This window comes from Temnothorax nylanderi, unplaced genomic scaffold (genome assembly GCF_030848795.1).
Source record: "Temnothorax nylanderi isolate EJ_2023f unplaced genomic scaffold, tnyl_v1.0 TNYL_tig0035_pilon, whole genome shotgun sequence".
Taxonomy (NCBI): Eukaryota; Metazoa; Arthropoda; class Insecta; order Hymenoptera; family Formicidae; genus Temnothorax; species Temnothorax nylanderi.
In genome coordinates, this window is record NW_027249097.1 from 1,197,104 (window position 1) to 1,217,389 (window position 20,286).

At 41.7% G+C, this 20,286-nt stretch overlaps 2 protein-coding genes across 8 annotated transcripts; one reads left to right on the forward strand and one right to left on the reverse strand.

Moving 5' to 3' along the window:
- Positions 1–252: 252 nt before the first annotated feature.
- LOC139771069 (uncharacterized) lies at positions 253–20,073 on the forward strand. 5 transcript variants are annotated; one of them, XM_071703547.1, is made up of 20 exons: positions 253–917; positions 1,142–1,442; positions 1,556–1,785; positions 1,986–2,181; positions 2,274–2,440; positions 2,514–2,709; positions 2,786–3,004; positions 3,145–3,278; positions 3,348–3,464; positions 3,533–3,787; positions 3,850–3,945; positions 4,187–4,416; positions 4,487–4,697; positions 4,792–4,907; positions 16,770–17,049; positions 17,127–17,324; positions 17,526–17,702; positions 17,789–17,991; positions 18,064–18,195; positions 19,003–20,073. In XM_071703547.1, exons 1-20 carry the CDS (start codon positions 729–731, stop codon positions 19,055–19,057), a joined length of 3,702 nt encoding a protein of 1,233 aa, XP_071559648.1. In that variant the 5' UTR covers positions 253–728; the 3' UTR covers positions 19,058–20,073. The 5 variants fall into 5 exon arrangements, with proteins under 5 accessions (XP_071559648.1, XP_071559649.1, XP_071559650.1 ...); XM_071703548.1 differs by having other exon boundaries at positions 3,363–3,464; XM_071703549.1 differs by having other exon boundaries at positions 1,556–1,722.
- LOC139771081 (uncharacterized) lies at positions 4,905–17,765 on the reverse strand. Of its 3 annotated transcripts, none has more exons than XM_071703574.1 (5): positions 17,717–17,765; positions 7,407–7,581; positions 7,078–7,271; positions 6,661–7,004; positions 4,905–6,005 (listed from the first exon to the last, which is right to left on the reverse strand). In XM_071703574.1, the coding sequence occupies exons 2-5, from the start codon at positions 7,575–7,577 to the stop codon at positions 5,284–5,286; spliced, it is 1,431 nt and encodes a 476-aa protein (XP_071559675.1). In that variant the 5' UTR covers positions 7,578–7,581; positions 17,717–17,765; the 3' UTR covers positions 4,905–5,283. The 3 variants fall into 3 exon arrangements, with proteins under 3 accessions (XP_071559675.1, XP_071559674.1, XP_071559676.1); XM_071703573.1 differs by lacking the exon at positions 17,717–17,765 and adding an exon at positions 11,861–12,058; XM_071703575.1 differs by lacking the exon at positions 17,717–17,765 and adding an exon at positions 8,032–8,083.
- Positions 20,074–20,286: the final 213 nt, after the last annotated feature.

A 20,286-nucleotide genomic window follows, 5' to 3' on the forward strand; every position in this document is an offset into this window, starting at 1 on the left:
GGAAGTTGCTTCCCGATCGGCAGGGTGAAGGGGGTGTCGATTGTGTATACCTGGGGGAAAATTGACACAGGTGAACAGATTCACTAGATTTCGGCAAATAAAATCGTAGATAATCTAGTGAGTTTCCTCACTTTTGTGTAATTTGGAGATTGATCCCCGAGCCTGCGATTGGCCAAGTTCTTTTACTCCATACGCTGCTCCATGGATCCCATCCTGTGAATCGATTTTAGATTGGCAATACTTTTGAACCCCGTTTTAAACAGTTTGCACCAGGAAACGATCGTTTTTTGACAGGATGAATAATTGCAGCCGCAAGAAAAAAACGTCTCTCCTAGGCGTTTTTGGCGAAATAACCGCATATTAACAGCGTATCACCAATACGGACAATAAAGATTTTGCATTTAATTCGGTAATGCTCGGTAAAAGGGAAAGCAACGATTGCCGCGTGATCACGAGTCGCGAGGATCGAACGATCGTTACTGATTCAGGGAATAGTTGATGTTTGTGTCACATGTATATACAATTGTGATGTCACATAACACGGTTTTTCTTCCATAATAATAAACAATGCGGTAGTCATAATGTATTTATCCAATTGCAACAACAATGACGTGAGGTTACGTCTCATTTCGTCATCTTGTAAATCAGGGTGATCTCCAAGCTCTTTTGTAATAATCAATGTACAAATTGTACCGTCGGCCGTATTGTCGATTGTACACCTCGCGAGGATGAGCAGGGACGTGGAATATAATGTCGCTACTAGATACCGAACGGTCAGGAAGCACCTGGACAACCTGGGATACAAGCAGGCGCTGTCTTTGGACGCTCTACCTCTGATAGAGGCCTTGCTGGCTGATCTCGTTCAAACCACGGACAGTCTCGAACACTTTAAAGCCGTTGCTCGGGAGAACGTCGAGGTATACGCCGTTCGCCAATTGCCGTTCTTATTCGCGAGAACGTTCAGTCTCCTCTGAATTTTGTGAAGAGAAACATTTGAGCGCGGTCTCATTTGTCTAATTTCAAGTAAAAAGCCAACAGTAGGAGAACGATCTCGCGTGTCGTAACGTCACTGAACGAATAATGCGATTTTGATCAAGTATTTTTGACGTATATGGATCTAATTTGACGGTATCATCGGCAGGCATGCAGCCAGTTGCAATTGACAGTTGACCCGTACAAATGTGATAATGCGAGATTGGTGCGGGAGTGCAACCAGCTTCACTCGGATCTGATAGAAACTAAGGAAGCGCATCAGAAGCAGGTCAAGGATCTCAAGAGGCAGATATACAAGTTGGAATGTGAATGCAACGACCTGCAATTGGCATCCTCGCGTAATATACATAAGATAAAGGAGCTGGAGGCAGAGTCAGCCGCCAAGTCTAAGAAGATATTGGAGCTCCAGGGCAAGTGCCTAAAGCCAACTGTCATTAATGTTGGTCTTGGTGAGTTGTTCTGTTATTCTGTTGCGAGTGTCGACAAGGCATCTGACGTTATCATTAATTTTTAACACAGTATATATATATATATATATATATCTACGAAACTTTTTTTACAGCTGCTAAAAAGCGTCCCAGCTTTCCTCTTCGAAGACCAGTCGTGGAAGCTGAGCCGATGCCGAAGGCAAGAAGCAGCGGTTCACTGCCCAAATTAAGCAGCGTGGATCCTAAGATAATAGATGTAATAAGCATGGCGGATCACAAAATGAATTGCTTGAGTCAGGAGGTAACAAAATTGCGAGCGGACCTTTTATTGCAAACTGATACCATAGAGACCCTTGAGAAACAGGTATACTAAGCATCAATATTTATGCACGCATTTCTCGATTGTCTCTTGAACGTTCTCCAAGAAGAAACGTAAATATTGTGCATGCTAAAAATCTGTTCTGCATGCTAAGAATTATTGACGCATAGTAACAATATTTTTAAGAATATAAATATGTATATTGTTTACTAGCACGTTATTGTAAAACAAACAATCTTTTATAGCTGACCACAAAGGAGAAAGAAATAATTCGACTGAGAAAAATGCTGGAGGATGGTCATTCCTACATTCCAGTTGGCAGGGACTGCACTTGCAGGAAAATGGAAAAGAAAGCTGGTGTTACCTACAGTGACGTTACGGAGATTAATGAAGTGAGGATTCTCCAACAGGCCAAATTGGAACTGGAACAGCAACTAAAAGGCAAGGAATTGAGAGAGATTCTTTATTTTCAACATAATTATTTCGTATGAAAACATTTAATTTACGTACTCCATTTTTTTTTAATGACGCAGAATCTCTAAATAAGCAACATGATGCCATGTCTCAGGCAATGAAACTAGCAGCACGAAATGAGGAACTGGAGAAAGAATTAAGAGATATAGATCACGTTGCGCTAGCTGTAGAAGCCGACTGCAATTCTGCGGTTAAAGAGAATAACAGAAGAGTTTGTAGGCTCCAGGTAACTACGGCGATTGCATTAATGTATGTTTTCCAGATATTTTCTTTGTTTTCATACTTTTATGCTTGTTTAGGAAAAGTTGGAGGATGTCATGATGCAGGTACATGTCTTAGAGCGCGAGTTAACCGTAGAACGTAGAGAGGTACAAGAGTTGAGAGCAGATCTAGAAGCATGTAGACTCGAAAAACGTAATGTTCAACGTACTCTAGAATCTACATTGGACGAAAAGAAACAGATGTCTGACAGGATCAACCAACTAACGGTCATTGGTACGTTCATCTTTAATATCTTTTAACTAGTCTGGGCTACTTAGATCGAAGATGAAAGTTGAAAATAATATTGCAGAAAAAAGTTTAAATAATGAAATGGAAAGACTGTGTCAAGAAAACGAGTTCCAAAGACAAGATATCGATCAGTTGCAATTTACTAATAAAATATTAGAAGAATATATACATAAAAAGAATATTGAGCTAAGTAACGAAGGGAATGATCAGATGCGAGCAAAAGAAAAGGGGGAAAAGAATAATCAGAATAATGGGATGAAAATGTCGAAGAAAAAAAATGGTATTAATATTAATAGTAAATCAATTTTTAAATGTACAGCCCAGAAAAATGTTGAATACAAATTTTGATGGAGCATTTATTTCTAAGAAAAAAAGTATCTAACAAGAAATATACTAAGAATCTTTTTTTATTCTTTTTAGCATATAAAAATAACAAAAGTGAGAAATGTGATATGGATCATCAGACAGCGGCTAAAGATAGAGAAATTATAATAGATACAAATAACTTTGATATGCAAAAACGGATTGACGAAGCAGATTTGAAAATTGCATCTGTAAGTCGAAAAAGTTAACTTAATATTTATATATATTAACTGATTTTTTTTTAAATATATTAAGAAAAGATATTTATTTTGCAGCTGCAACACGCAATTCAGCGATTGGAAATAGAACGAGATCACTATAGGAAAGAATATATTAATTGTCGGGACGAGCAGCGCAGAACATTTGACAAAGATAACGTAAATATTAAATCCGGAAAGATACGCGTACAAAGAGTTATAATTTTATTGCTTGTAACAAATTGTAGGCTGATTTGTGGGCACAAGTTTGTGAATTAAAACGTGAGTTAATTGATAAGGAACAAGTTTTGAGCAAAATACATCAGGAGAAGGAAGAACTGTGTCACGAAAAGGAGGATCTAGAAGCACGATTGCAAACTTACAAGGGTCAACAGAGACATATGTGTATTCCGTGCAGATCGTGCAGCTTGTGCAAACCCGTCCGTATTTGTTCCTGTGCTTCTGGCTCGCCAATATCTACTGGAGACATCAGCACAACAAAGGTATTTAACGATTTGCAAATAAAACATATATTTTATTCTTATTTCAATCTCAATTTACGCAGGCAATGCTCGAACGTCTGGAACGAGAGCGGGATACGGCCAGAGCGGATGTTGAGCGACTGATAGAGGAACGCGATGCATTACGGGAGAGACTCAAGGTAAAGAGCAGAGATCGTATAAGTTAAACTTTACATTATCCTTATTTCTTGATTTTTCCTAATGCCTATATTTTAAATCTTAATATACTGAGATAATAATACGAGTTTAACATCCACGCTATTTCATTAATTATATGTGTTTGACTATAAGTGTTTTAATACTGACATATTAATTCTTGCTAACGTTGTGTGGGTATGGCAATGTGTTGTAAATGCATGGCTGGATGATACCGGGACGTAGATGATGTCGGATACGCACGTGTGCGAACAACTTCGTCTTAAGGAAAGTTTAGTCGAGGCGGAGAATCGCTTGAAACATATGGAAAAAGAACGGCAAGATCTGTTGGTCACTCAGGGCACGAGAAGAGCGGCGATAAACGGTCTCGAGGATCAGTTAGGCGACGTGCAAGAAGAACTGCGCCGTACAAAGCAGGAATTGATGGCGCAACGGACGCAATATTTCCAACTACGGTAATATATTGAATTTTATTTGTAGAGGGTGTGCATGTGTAATCTTAATCTCCCAAACTTTCTATTGCAGAACGTTACAAGATCAAACGGATCAAGCGCTTGGAGACGCGCAGGGTCAACTATCGCGGGCAGAATCGGATTTGAACAAGGCTATGGATCGTAACAGAAGTATGGAGCAGCAACAGGTGCAGTTGAACGATCAAATCAAGGAGTTGAAGCAAGAAATAAATACATTGCGTTCGAGCATGGCGCTCTTGGACCAAGAGAAAGATCGGCTATTGGTAAATGCGATATTGTAGCGATTTACTATTGTAGCGTATTACTATTTCGAATAATAGTTTGCAAAATTGATTATATTTTATTATTTTTTGGTAGATGGCATTGGACGAAAAGACAGAGAAGATCGCCGCATTGGAACGAGAACTGATGCACAAGGATCAACAGACAGAGGGAGTGCAACAACAAATCCGCGATTTACAGCATAAAAATGAGTAAGTACATCTGCGTTTATTTACAACTTTTAAGCTTTCTAGAAAAATTGGCACATGTCTCTCATATCTCTTATAAGAAACTTTAGACTTTTTTTGTAAGTCATATAAACGATATTTACAATACTTGAGATATTAGATATTACATATTAAGAATACAATAAATAAAGCTTCGCTCAGATGTGAGATAAAACTAAAAATAATTCGTATAACATTATATACAAAATTAAATCAATCATCATCGTTCTTTCAACCGAAGAGTTCGTTGCATCACGCACTAGGTAAAAAAAAAACAAATGTAATTCGACGAAGCTTGTAAATTATAAATGCCGCGCAGCGTTGCGATCACTGCGCAGCGATCTATGAGCTATTGAGCCATTCAGATCACTATTGATTTGATATTGTCGTTGAGAAATTTTGCCAGACTCACTACGGGTGGCTGGCAATTGTTCGGCGAGATCAGATTATTGCTGTCCAGCTCCTCGAGAGCCTCACCAGAGCTCTGGACGATCTTCTTGTAACCAGGTCGGCACTCGCACCTGGCTCTCGGTCGCGATTCTCCCCCATGTCGCCACAACCGACTGTTTCTCGGTGTTCTCTGGGCGACCAGCCATTCTCCCGCGGTACACGGGCCCTGCGTGTATAACTTGTAACAGGTTTTTTTGATCCTGACCATGCCTGGCGTGCTCTCGCAGTCGTCGCTCTCATTCGTCAGGCACTTGCCGGCATCCCTCATGCTGTTGGTACATCCGCACACGCCGTTGTAACTGATCCCGTCGAGGGACGGTCTCACGTTGTAATCGTACAACACTATTTGCCCATTCGGACACGGTCCCCGCGTACCGACCTTGTAGCAGGTCTTCTCCTGAGGAAAGTACAGTCTACCACGTTTGCATGGCACGGGAATGCAGGTCGATGAGTTCATCAGCATATAGCCGCTCTCGCAGGGTCCCCTCGTGTGCAGTCGATAGCAGAATCCGTCTTTGTACAGCGCATGGCCTGATTTGCAAACGCATCTGGCTCGTGCGACGTCCTCCTGCGATGATCGAGCGTCCATTGTCACCACAAAGTGATGTCCTTGCGGACATGGATCGACGCCGCCTATAATAATTCGCGCGTATTAGAAATTTAGAAATATTTTACTAAGGACGAAGATTCAAAATTAAATTGAAGAAATTAGTCGGTACATGCTAGTCAAGTGTGTGTAATAATGCAATAAGAAGAAACAGCGGGATCTCTATCTTTATTTCAAATCGTCTTCAACTTAATATTAATACAAATCTTTTATAAAATTGATTTGTGAAATAATTTCAAAGTAAGAAAGTTATGTTAAAGCAGAAGATATTCAGAAAAAAACAGTTTTTTTATAAAATTGATTTGTGAAATAATTTCAAAGTAAGAAAGTTATTTTAAAGCAGAAGATATTCAGAAAAAAAAAACAGTTTTGCTGAAGAATAAAAATTAAGCTAGGCACAGATCTGAAAATAATAATCATGTTGGACCATTTCAATAATTATATTGGACGCTTAACCTGGCTACTAGAATATTAAAACTTTTTGCAGCATCATGTTTAAGCGTCCTACATAATTTGATAGCCCAACATAATTATTTTTAGACCTGTATCTGGTGTAATTTTTATATACTTAAAAGCTTTCTCTCTGTGCAGTGTTCCTCGTTTTCATTCCTTTAAATCTCATTATTACATCTTTATATTTTAGATACAGGTTGTATTATACGATTACGTGAAATATCTCACCTAACTGATAGCACATCCCGCTCGGTTCGTGATAGTGAGGTAATTGAGGATGGCAGCCGCACGTTCCACCCGGCAGAAACAATTCTCCCGGCTCCGAGCAGGGACCCTTGGTATAGTGTTCGTGGCAACCACCGCCGTTTCCCAGCCAATGGTACCTGCCCAGTTCGCCGCTCGTCGAGCACGAACAGGTCGCTAGACCGTCTTCGCCTACGATAAGAAGCTCGCCACGTGGACACGGGCCTTTGCTGAGCTTCGGGTAGCACTTGCCGTCCTTGGGCCAGTAGATTTCGCCTTGCTCGTTGCAGGTTTCGGGATCGCGACAGACTCCCCATCGTGGCTTCGTGCTGAAGAAAATCTGTTATGAGCACGGGTATTTCCGGTCGCAAGCGAAATTAAGGAAAGAGCGTTTTTCATTACCCTGGTTTATCCGACGCCTCGGACACGGGTGCGAAGAATTGACCCTTGGAGCAGGACGCTCTCGTGAATATTGGATGGCACAATGCGTCCCTGGGCGATTGTGCGGTTCCCGGGGGACACCTACATTCCGCAATTGTTCCGCCGCTACCGGCCGCCGGGCCTAGTTCCATGGTTTCCGGACACGGAGCGCCGATCTGCCCATAAATGCGAATTCTCAGAGGTGAATGATTCTTTCAAACGAGCCTTTTAAAGCAACCGTGGTATTGTCGTAGATCGGCTGCGCGCGAAAAGGTATAACTCACGAGAGGGAAAGGAAGATTAACACCTGCCTGAAATATTTTGTAGCATTTTCCGTCGGCCGGCCAGTACAACAGCTGCCAACCACGTGGTTGCGCGGCACAGGGGTTGCTCGAGGGATCGGCCCACGGCGGCGGCATTATCGCGGTCCTCGCGCTGACCGCTGACAGAAGGTAGACGATGCACCCTAAGAGAATCCGCATCGCGCTGAAAATTACCGAGATGACATTACTTACATGAGTCTGCAAATCGCGGATCTTTCCGCGACGAAGGAAGTTAACAGCCGCCAAGCACATGACACAATAAGAAGAAACGGCGGAATCTCTCTATCTTTATTTCAAATCAACACACAATTAATTAATTTTGAAACCGTAAGACGGATTGTTGAAAGCGGACCGAGCGTGAGCGCGATATCGTACCGCGAGCAGGGGTAGGACGATCACGAGAGAAAAGAGGAAAATGTATGCTGTGTACAAGTAATATTTACAAGGATACAATTTATTCCGCGAGTTACGGAGAGGCGAGCGCGATTTTCCCGAAACGGAACACATCGAGCGAAAAAGACTCGACTCTAATTATTCGCGATGCGCCAAGATTCTTCTCGATAATTTGACGGTATCCCGAACACGGATAGAAAACGCAAACAGAAGATGTTACCTTTCATCTTCGACGCGGTCGAATGCAAAAGCAAATTTCACCGAGCTCGTACCGAGTCGCAAGTGGAGAGCGCTTCAACATGAATGTGGAAGTTCGAAACGGGAGTATCGCGATAGCGCGAAATGTCGATGCGTGTGTCGTCTCGCCGTGCGTGCGTGCGCGCGACAGCGAGGGCAAAATGACCATATACTTTCACTGTTTCACTATGGCAATGGCATTGTCCCTGGCAGGGCTTAGGATGACGCATCATGTGCGCGGAATAAGAATAATGCGCCACGTATAAATGCTTCCCGCGTCGCAGAAAGCAAAAGGTCTTTTCTCTTTTTTTTTCCTTTTTTCTCTCCCCGGTCTCGCTGACCGAGAATCACGCGAATATCCTGCGGTTTGAAGTATAACGAAGTATAACGAAACACAATTCTGTCTGATCAGAGCTGCTGTCTGATCAATCTATTTCACTTGTATTTAATCAGATTTATTTAAGCCAATTTGAACGGCATTCCGAGGCCTCTGTTATCTTTGTACAAGTCGCTGACTTGTTTACACGGTGAATTTAACGGCATATTACACGCGCTATTGACTATGGAAGAAACGCAGCAGCATCTCGTATCTTTTTTTTTTCTTCAAAGTCGAGGAAGTAATTAAACAGCATGAGGTCTTGTCAACGTTTCAGTACCGTCGCTGATCGAGCTTTCTTCCGCGACTTTCCACGGCGACCGCCGAAGCCGGGAGTTTTTTATTTCTTCGCCGCGGCGAAGTTTTGTTAATCACCTTTTACACCCAGCACCTAGAATTTATCTCACGGTTGTCGTTCTAATTAACGCAACGATTCGTCCGGCGTATGCCGAAATAATCCTCCTAGCGCGCTGTCGAGATAAACGCAATCCGCTGTGCGATGTAGTATCTTTAAAACTTTCCCGATAATTTGCGCGACTTTTTACAAATCACATGTCGTTTGTAGAACGCAAAGTTTCGTGTCCTGGAAGTAAGATCGTGTTCCGCCTCTCGTAAATACGCGAATCAACGCCGCGCGGAAGGAGATATCTTTCCTTTTCCTATTCTCTAATTAACGCCGTTGAATCGCTTTAACGGTCGAGCGTGAACAAATGGGCGAGATCGTTGTCTATGCGTTACGCTCGCGCATCGCCCGTGAGATTCCTCTGCCTCTGATCGATGCCCGCAGGTGCGAACGCGCCGTTACACAATCGTCTAATTAGTGATCATTCAGTGGGAGCGAGTTACATCAGAACTTTCTCGTTTACAAGATTTCGTTCTCTGTAATGAGCGCAAAGAGACGGAGTAGCGAAACATTTAATCTAGTCGCGATAAGCGCGCAGCCTTTTCCTCGAGAAAACTAGTTTGCGTTGACACCCCGAACAGATATAGGATGCCGAAATTAAGATACCTGGCTGAAAATTAAAGGTATGAGCTCCTTCGATAATTTCACAACGATTGCAATAATAATTAAATAAAACACCGGAGTGAAATTGAGATTGTTTTGCAGATTCGACGAAGTGGGAGGAAAATCGAGCTTTATATGTGTTCACGAACGTAGATATAGCTGATTCTCGTTTACGCAAAATACCGATCGGATTCTGAACGTGTGGGAAGCACACCTCTGTAAACAATTTGCGTTATGCAATTAGCAATAATCACGACGAGATTTGATGCGAAATTCTTGGTACACAAGGGTGCACGTGGCACCCCAGTATATTGTTCAATACGATTCTTCTCCGATAAGTTTCGATGAGAGGAGGCATGCCTGAGATTCACGAGTATCGCTCTCGATATCGAAAGCCGCTACCATCATGAATGCCTGTTATTCGATGTGTCCTTATTGCTGCCTGCCTCGCGGCGATGACATTCCCTATAGGTAACTTATGTCAATAACTTATGCAACGCGGAGTATATTGCATAACATTGTACTTTTTTTGATTACGCGTTCAGCTGTTAACGAAATTTCGTCGTACGTTGTGTGCCGCATGTGCGTGCGTGTCTGTCAATAATAATACTATAATAATAAGAATTCTATAATTCAATGAGAAATTTTTATTTTAAAGGAAAAGGTACAATTATAAGACAATTATTTATCTTTATGTTCCTTTTCTCTCATTACTAGATCAATTCCTTTTTTTATTTTCTTATATAATTGTCTACATTTCGCTTTTTTTTTTTTAATAAGCTCTTTCTGAATTCTAATTATGACTTGAGAAAAGTTCATTCTTTTCCGTAACTTCGATTATTCGATAAAATTATGATTTTTTTAAAATTGAGACATCATAGTCCATACATTTTTATAGAAATAAAAAAAAATTATAAAAATCGTTTTTCAAGAAAATGACACACAAAGGTCAAATTATTTCATGGAGAGTTTTTCTAGATCACAGATTTTAATGTTACATAGCGACACAGCCTCATGTCTTCCTCGCAATGATTCACTCTCATTTTCTTTGTCAGTTTCAAATTAAGGCGAACAGAGGGAAGTGGGATGACAAATCGAATGAAAATTTAAAACAGTTTTTAGTTATTTCTTGATTATCCGCTTCTAACCATTCAAACCGTGAAAGTATTATATTCAATCTTTAAAAAAAAAATCATTTTATGTAGCTTAAAGTGAGAAGAAGATAATCTACTTTGGAAAAACTTTTTTTAATTGATATCTTTTTCAAGTACATCTACGCACTTAAATGATATATTCCAGATTCTGTAAAATAATCTCTATTTATATAGCATAAATGTTTAATGTAGATATCAGAAACGGAGATACGAAATTGATTCTAGCAGATGTCACATTCGTTTATGTACGTTTTCAAGGTACATATAATTCCCCCTCTTTAGTAAAATTATAATAAATGAAAGAAATTATAGTAATCTCCCAGGCCTGCGACACTTCTCTGTGACGCGTTTATTATATATTATTCATTCGTCATGATTTTACTTTCTTCGCCAGAGATGCACTTTCTCCGCCTTCCGTGTCATTAAATTGTAATAACCAGTTATTACTCGAGTCACTCGTCTTACACGCGCGTGCACACACGCACGCACACACGCGCGCGCACACGTGGCCGCCCGCGTTCGCAATTCGCGTTGTGCCACGAGGAATTCTTGGAATTTTTCGAATTGCTTTGATCATCATTAGGGATCGCGCTTATATAATCACGCGTGCTCGCGCCTCGGAAGCGCGCCGGCGGATTTATGTTCTCGCTGAAAAGAAAGTGTCCGCTAATACGTTATAATCGATCTGCGCCGCGCAGAAATCACGCAATGCAAACAACGCGATCACGTAACGTCAGTCACCCCTTTTTGCTCGAAACAAACGCGCGAATTTCTTCGTTTAATTGCCCTTAGGTCCTCGACACGTTCTACTTGAATTTTGAGCCGATGGATATGGCAATTCTCCGTTCAATTCCTCTCTAATCTCCTTAACTTTTGTTAGATAGAATGCTGCGGAATTCAAGGATGTCACGTCGCGGACGTCGCCGAGCCGTCCGACGATCGCAGCTTTGATACAGTGAAAGGATTCTCTATATCGAATGTCGATTCGTTTAACCTTTGGAAGAAGATCTATGCAATCACCACTTGCCATTCAATCCCGGACTGGACGTTGCGTTATTTATTATAAGCACAATATGTAAGCACCTTCGTCAAACGATTTATGTCCATTTCTGTCAATGTAGATTTAAAATCTTGGGGTTTAAATCTAACTCTTATCTTTTATCTCTTTCTAATTCTTAGAAGTAAAAAAAGATAAAAGGTAAGTTAAACCGAGATTAAAGTCAATCTACATTGGTAGAAATGGGCATTAGTCTCGTTGAAACGGAATCTTCTTTACCTTATCATCGACGTTTTCATGGTGTTGCTGTTCTCTTCAGCGACCACCGCGATCGTACCCGTTGTCACGTCACTATTTCGGCGAATTATCGTCTATCTCAGTTCACCACTCGGCCCTCCGCATCCATCGTATCAGAGAGGCTCGCGAGTCAAGCCGCGTCTTAGCCGATCATCGCCGTCGGTCTTGTCGCCGCGGGAAGCTCGGCGAGACTGGCTCGCGCACGTCCCGGCCTCGCGGCTCTATGCTATTACCTAACTCGACCGAGTCGGGAGCCGAATCCGCCGAGGCGAGATGGACATCCTCCTTTGTTCGTCCAGCCCCCGTGATTAATACCGCGATCTGCGCAATCTGCATCCGGGGGGAAAACCGTTTTGGCATACGCTTTCGCGACGATAAAAGGTATTTTCCTCGTCTCCTTACCCCTTCGCACGCCTTTCGCGTTTCGTTGCCTTCATCACACCCGGATCGGACGTGATTTACGCACGATTACCGGTGAATAGGCCCCAATTCGTCATTCGTCAAGACTTCCTCGCAACGCGTGAATCGACGGAATGTAAATGGCACTTTGAACATTTTATTTTATGAAACTTTTCACTCATGTTCGCTCGCTTTTAGGTCAACGGTACGACGTTTGTATTTTTTTGGAAGAAGGTAAAAGTTGGCTCATTATATTTGCGACGATCACTGGATTTTTACGATATAAAATTCGGATATGTGCGGAGGTGTGCATTCATTCCTGCAACGCGACTCGCTTCTCCGCAGCCGCGAGGGAGGAGACAAATCAGTGTTCCAATACGCGTGGGATTTCCGAGACGTCTGAAACGCAGATCCAGTGAGATCATCCGCGATTTGATTTCATTTGCCGAACGGGACTTTGAGGCAAACTGCATCTCTCTCGATGCAGTTGCACGGAGAGTACCTGATCTTATGGATTACATTATTTAAATTGTAAAAACTTTAAGTCTGATGAACGTCTTAGGGAAACCGTCGAGAAAACCGCGAATATCCACGATCGAAGAAACCGGTTTTAACGAATTTGTGCCTTTTTGCGCAATGTCGTGATTACTTTGCCGCTTCAAGGTTTTTTTTTCCAAAAATGTCGCTGTTGCGACACTTCCACGCAACATCTCTGTTACACGCGGAGGACTTTCATCGTCACTTGGACCATCCGAAACGCCGCCGCCGATCAACGGCGATCGCCACGGCCTGCGACCGGTGCGTGGGTTTCTTTATGAACTGTTGCATAATTTGGTGCCGGACCTGGAGCCGAACCCAGTAACGGGAAACGCATAACCGTCCCCGGCATTCATTCAATCCCGATACGAAGAGGCGAGCGCGAGTGGATCATTGCCACCTTTCTCATGAAACTGTCACTGTTACGTCATTATCTTAAATTACCGCGGCCTTGAGAAATTACGAGATCGTCCCAAATTGAGTTCAATCGGATTCTGTCGAGACATGTAAGGACTTTCGGCATTTTTCAGTAAATATTTTACGGTAAACCTCCGTATAAGGTGCAGGATGGGATCCACGTTACATCGCATTGTACGAGACTCGGCAGAAGACGTACAAAATGTGGAGATATTTCCTTATTATTGAAACAATTTAATGTTATAATAAGAAATTATTTTCATCTCATCTCAAAACGAAAAAAAACTTACAACTTTTATTGAATTTATAATGAACAAAATCTTTGTATTAACATGGAATGAAGAAGCATTCAAATGGCATGTTAAATAATTATAAATGATAATATAATTCTAGAAAAAAAATTTTGATTATAAAAATCTATATATTTAATTGAATTCAAATGAAGGATAATCCGTTTTATATTTTTTCTTCTTAAAGAACGCTTTTCTCGTTTTTTTTTCTTTGTGCAACGCTTTATTTGTTAAACAGGACCGTGCGGAAATGAATAGTAATTTTAATAAAATCTACGCTAAACGATCGCGTCGTTCGCTCGGATAATCTCAAATGCCTTGGGATTACGGTTTCTTCTTTCACGCATCATCTCCTCGCCTCTTCTTACATAACTTTGGTTTCGAGGAAACGTGCAATGCCCTTTGCCTATAACGGTAATCCTATACAAACTAGAGAATCTTCGAAAGGGCGCACCTATGCCTCTCCAAGTGATATCTACCTGAGCTAACTATGAATAACAAAGGCGGCTAGCTCGTACAAGCCGTCTCCGTCAAGCTGTCGTGGACTGCTTCTTTCTCCGTTGGAAAATTAAAGGAGATAAAGTTAAAACTTTAACTTCGTAATCTTTAAACAGTAAGCATTTGTCGCAATTTATAATGACATGTTGAAAATGTTCTTAAATTTTTATAAATAATTTGTTTGTCTTCAGGTTCGAGATCAACGATTCTTATACTTCAGTGAAAAAAAAACTTCAGTACCGAAAGGACTGAAATTTCAGATGTCATTCAGGAATCAATATAACGCTATACAAGCGTAGCATGCTGTATCTTCCTTAGAACGGCTTCCTGTAACGGATTTAGTATCGTTTGCCGCTCAATTTTGACATGCACGGCTTTGTGAGGCAATCACGGAAGGGAACAGTGAGAGGTCCAGTGACCCTCCTCCTTCCTAGGGCGATGCATCGCTCTGACTCACCTTTCCACGAAAGGTTTCGTCGCTTTTGGTAAAGATGCTCGTTTTCCGCGTAAATACAGATTTCATCTCGGATTAAACGGTTCCTCTATATGAAACTTGTGCCGTTATTACGACTAGAATACAGAGTGGAAAAGTTGCTGTTGGTACTATCGTGCATAGCTTTCACATTTAATGCATCGTGGCAAAAAGCGCATCGTGCCGACCATTAATATTTAAAAGCGTGCAAATTTCGGTAAGAGACGACTCATTTATCGCCGTAAATAGCGATAAGTGAATCGTGCATCTTACAATATGCGTGGAATGGGTTTAACTTTGTGAGGCCTTGCAATTAAGCCAGTACGAAGTTGCCAAGTCGATTATTCCGATGTCGCGAGGGACATCCTTTGCATACATTAACAGGACGGTTTGTAGAGCACTTGCGGTGCTTTCTATGGCACTTTTTCTTTCGCGCTATCGTCGTGACTGTGGACTTTCCTTCTGGCGTCGAGGAAAGAGAGAGTGAGACGTAAACTCGAGAAATCAGGAGGGAATGAGGCGCGATAATTGAACGACGAACGGTATTTGGAGCCGATCGTATTACGTAAGTTTTGCAACTTCAAAAGTTTGCATCTTGTCAAGTTGAGTAATTCGCGACGTTTCTCTGTCTATATCTAACAGTTTCAGAGTGCCTCGTACCGGAAATCTTCCGCGTCGAAAAGTACAAGTGGGGAAAAACTGGTAGCTCGCCACCGGAATCGCATTTATACGGCTGGAAATTTCATCGTCAGTATTGCTCACGACGAAACATCGCCGTCCTGGTGGAGGAGAAATTTTACGTCTTGTCGCAAAGCCCGTGGAAATAGAAATTATTTCTTCGAGCATCCGCGAATGCATTCTTCCGTAACATCCGTGACATAATTTCCATCGTCATTATCGCGATATGATAATCCGCCCCGAGGCGTGACGGACGTATCGCCAAGGGTACGCACGCGATCGAACCGCGATGAGAAAATTGATTATGCGAGTCCACGGCATTACCCTCGGTATTAGCGAGGTAATGAGATAAATTTCTCGGTTAGTTGAAGACGCCGACACAATGATGGTTCTCTCATTTTCTTCTTGCTTCCCTGATATTTTATCTCTCGAGAATTTTTATTAAATCCTGTGCTCAATTTTAAAACTTTGCCGTCAGTTATTAAAATTCGCATTCTTTTCTCTAATGTAAAATGCATACGTTTCCGCTTATTAATATACTTGACTGGTAAAAATGATAAATAATTTTGTTTCAAGTAGAACCGCCGATTAGAAGGTTGTCGACCACCGTGGAAAACGATTTCCTCGATTCGCGCGCGTGATGGAATCGATTTTCACTTTCATGCTCGGACCAGATCCTCCGCGGGAGGCGGCTGGTTGCTGCTGTGTTGCTGCTGCTGCTGCTGCTGCTGCTGCTGAGAGGAACGGCAGGAGAGGCGAGAGAAAGTCGTCCGGCGCCCGGATACTTTTCGCACGCGCCACGACCACGTTGCAGGTCTTGCGACGATTACGCAAACCGCGCACCGCGCGTAATCGGCGCGTGGATGATCGATGGTCTGTGGTCCACGCGTTTCTTCCCCTCCCGTCCGCGGAGGACTTCGACGAGCTGGAACCTCGCCGATTGGTTTCCGCTATTGACTTGTTAGCACGTCGAAAGTTGGGAATGATTGGCTTTCGGTAGACACGCGTCAAACATTTTCCGCGATGAAAGTTGCAGATCTCTTAATGTCCGGTTCTTCCGAGAGAATTTTATCCAGACGATGTCGTTATTCAGTTCAGAATCATTTGTATACGTCGGCCGATTCACAAATGTACGACGTATGCATAAATAGATCGATATACCGTCAGTTTCGCCTTATTCGGCAATTTATTGATGGAGTTGCTGCAGGCACAATGAGAAATCCGATCTGTATAAACGACAATACGAAAATCCAATCACGTATAAGTACCTCATTTCGTGAGAGTTGTGCAAGTTGGGGGAAACGACGAACGCCTAATTCGTTCGTGGTGCCCTTGTCCTCTTTCGAGAACGTATCTTGCGCCATGAAGAACGAACACCTGATTCGCATAGACGATCGCAGAATTAAACATGATTGCTGTACGACATCGCAATACGAGATTATATTACAAAGATGATGACGCTATTGAATAGAATAATCATTATATATGCTATAATAGAATAATCGTATTACAATCGTTATAATGCGATTGAGATAATTTATTATTTTTCTATTTAATGTCTATGTTCTTCAGCGCCCAATGACGGTGTTAATTGTTGCAGAATATGCGTCGATCAGAGCGCGGAGCAGGAGCGTCAGCTGAGGTCGCTGCAGCTGGAGATGGAGACGCTGCAGCGGCAATTCGAGGCCGCGTCGGTGGACCGCGAGAACGCGATTCAGGAGAACCGGAAGCTGCAGGACGACCTGGCGGCGGCGACCTGCGAGGTGCGAAACATGCAGCGCGAGCTGGAGACCTCGCGCGCCGAGTGCTACGACCTGAAGAGGCAGCTGCAGACTTATGTCAGCGAGGTCCGTCGCGCTGAGGAACTCCTAAATCGGAAGGTAGATCCGGAAAAAGCGATTTTATCAATAACGTTCGCCAACGAAGCTATTTCGCTTATTTTCCTCGATCCTACCAGGAGAACGAGAGAACGGAGATGCTGAACCATTTCCGAAGTCTCAGCCTGGAGGCGACGGTTCTGGAAAACAATAATCACAGCTTGGAGTCTGAGGCGGCGGAGGCTAGAGGCGCCCTTCAAACCGCGAGACATCAGATACTCGACCTGGAGCGTCAATTGGCGGACAGGGACTGTCTGATAAAGGGTTATGAGACTCAGGTATTTCGCCCTCTTCGTAACAGATTCGAAGAAACGTGAAGAATCATTGATACTTTCACTCATCACATTACGACATCTTGCGTTGCGATGTTCAGCTGAAAATGATCTGACTTAAATCAGGGCCAACAAGAGATCTAATAAATTTTTGAGACGTACTCATCACGTCATTCTCACGTGTGTGCAATTTAATGATTTCTCCAGATAAGCAATCTGACGCAGAGCGTCGCTAGCATGGAGACGCAACTACGGCAACAGATCGAACAGAGAAACCGAGCCGAAGCCGATTTAATGGCGGTCAGGGACCTGTGCGTGAAGCTGGACCAACAAAAGGATACGCTTGTGGAGCAACTCGGTGACAAGGACACCGTGAAAGCGCATGTAAATTTACTTACTCTTTATTCTAGCCGTTTCTCCCGTTTGCACGTCACCCCGGTTTCTCCACTGCTTTGCTTTTTCTCGTGCAGTACGAGGCGCAATTGTCGAGGCTGAAAGCCGAGCAGAGCATTGTTCAGGATCAAATTGCTAGAGATCGCGTGACCGTGGAACGACTGGAGACCCTTCTGGACCAAGCGAGGCAGGAGTCCATTAACGCGCAGGCCACCAATCAAGAGCTGCAAAATGAGATCTCTAGATTAAAGCAGAAAGTCTCCGAGCTTCAAAGTAAACTGTACGTCCCATTGTCGTCCTTATTATTTTTATATTATATATCTTGCGCGTTTACATTTTCTTATGATTACAGTTCGTCGGAATCCGCGGAACTTCGGCAGTATCAGAATCAAGCGGCGGAATACAGCAAGCAGATCAGCGAGCTCCGTAGACAAGTCACCAACGAGAGGTTTGACCGTGCTAGAAAGGAAGAAGAGAGTCGCAGGTATTTTATCGTAATCGTTAAAAATGTTTATCTTTTCACTGTCGAGTCTCTCTCGTTTGTACTCTCTCGCGTATTGTCGCGTACTGTCCATCGCGATCGTTTCTCAATTTAGAACTTCTGAAGAATCCATGATTCCCCTCCAACAAAATCGCACGACCCTTCCTCAGTCGGATATTAGGACCACCAATGGCGAATGTGTCGCCACTACGTCCAGGTCCAGGTAGAGTCGGGGTGATTGTGATCGCGCTTGAAAGTAGATTAAAACTGATTAATGAGTCAATTACAAATCCGCCAGGCAAGTAGATTGGCTGAGAAAACCATACACCGCGATTCCCAAACACACATGCGTACGCGATTCCGGCCAAGTGGGATTAACGAGTCACGACGATCGACCCACGTCGTTTTCACTCGAGTGTCGGTGTTCCCCCTTTAAAAAGCGTATTTCCTCCGCCAATTTCGTGTCATGCCCCAGCACGTTTCTCTCGCAACGCAAGTCCACCGACGACACAGATAAGACATCGAATTCTCCTTAACGGGGAAAAGTATCGTAAACATTTAATTGATAATGCTCTAAGAGCGCTCTCGAGGCTTTTGTAAGGACCTTTGCATTTAGAGATAACTTTTGTGCCATATACATATGCATTTGTAGGAAATATATGAATTTTATTATTTACAACGATTGCTTTTTTGATGCGAGGTGATATTTACGCTATTGATAATATATGCTGATAAATTTCCCGACGCGAGAAAATGATAAATTGTATATGTTTCGCGACTGACGCTTATCTTATCTGTTTATTTTTGCAGGTCGCTAAATTCATCTCCAGACAGTTTCAATGTAGATCTAAACGTAGTGATATAATATACTTGTATTTGCACGCGCACGCGATGTCTGTGTTGATCTACTTATAAATATTTCCAACGGAAAGGGAAGAAGGATAACATTGATAGAGCAGAGCCCCTGCAAAGCACGCAAATTGATTTAATATGTCAAGCCTCGGCAGTATGACTTAGATTATAAATATTTTTTAATGATGTAAATGTGTGTGCATAATTGCAATATATATAATATATTAATATTGTCCATCTAAAATAGACAAAATACGAAATTAATAAATAATGCTGCCAAGAGAACAAGACTTTCGAGAAATGAAAAATTAACAATTTTTGTGATATAATCAAGATCGTTTATACATATATATGATAATTTATCTAATTACCAAATATCTCGAATTAAGTATATATAAGACAATCAAATTGTACAAATTATACTTAGTTTAATTTCCTTTTAATTGAATTTCTATCACCAAGACTTAATCGAGAATAATTTAAAAACTCAGGGCTTATATTTAAAAAAAATGTAAACATATTGAATATATACATATATATGATAGAAAATTGAGGAGAAAAAAAGAGAACAGAAAAGTCGATAATACTTCTAGCAGTTTAAGCTTCCTGCCTACTCGCCGCTTCTGTCCTTGTTTGATGACGTCAGAAGCGAGAAATCGCATGCCTTAATTCTTGCGGTTTTACGTTGAAAAAGATATATCCATAAAACGCAATTGTAATTGATTTAGGAGCCTTAATCAACATGATTTCATGACAGTTTTTTAAAGAAATTTGAATTTCTGTAAGTCAAAAACTAAGCAAAATTAGTCATGCTAAAACAAATATTTTAAAATAAATAGAAAAGATAATGCCATGGACACGTATTGAATAAGATTCCTTCGAAGAAGAGAATACTATTTATATATATATATGAAAATGATTTAACTCGCAAAATATATTGGTAAGTGTGTGTTTATAAGTACAAATATATATATTCTTAAGTCTTTGTACACTCCGCTGATATTGCAATAAACTTTATATTTTCTACAATTTCCAATTAAATTTATCTATGTTAAAATATGTTCTAATTATAGGATTTTGAAAATAATAAAAAGCAGAGTGATATAAATAAATGAATAATATAATTGTTATATTTAAGTGGCTACTATACGTACGGGTAGATGATTGTAGACGAATAAGATTTGCGTTGTCCAATTTTCTTCTGCCTTTTCCTTTTGATAAATTTTTCCTGCCGCTTACGCA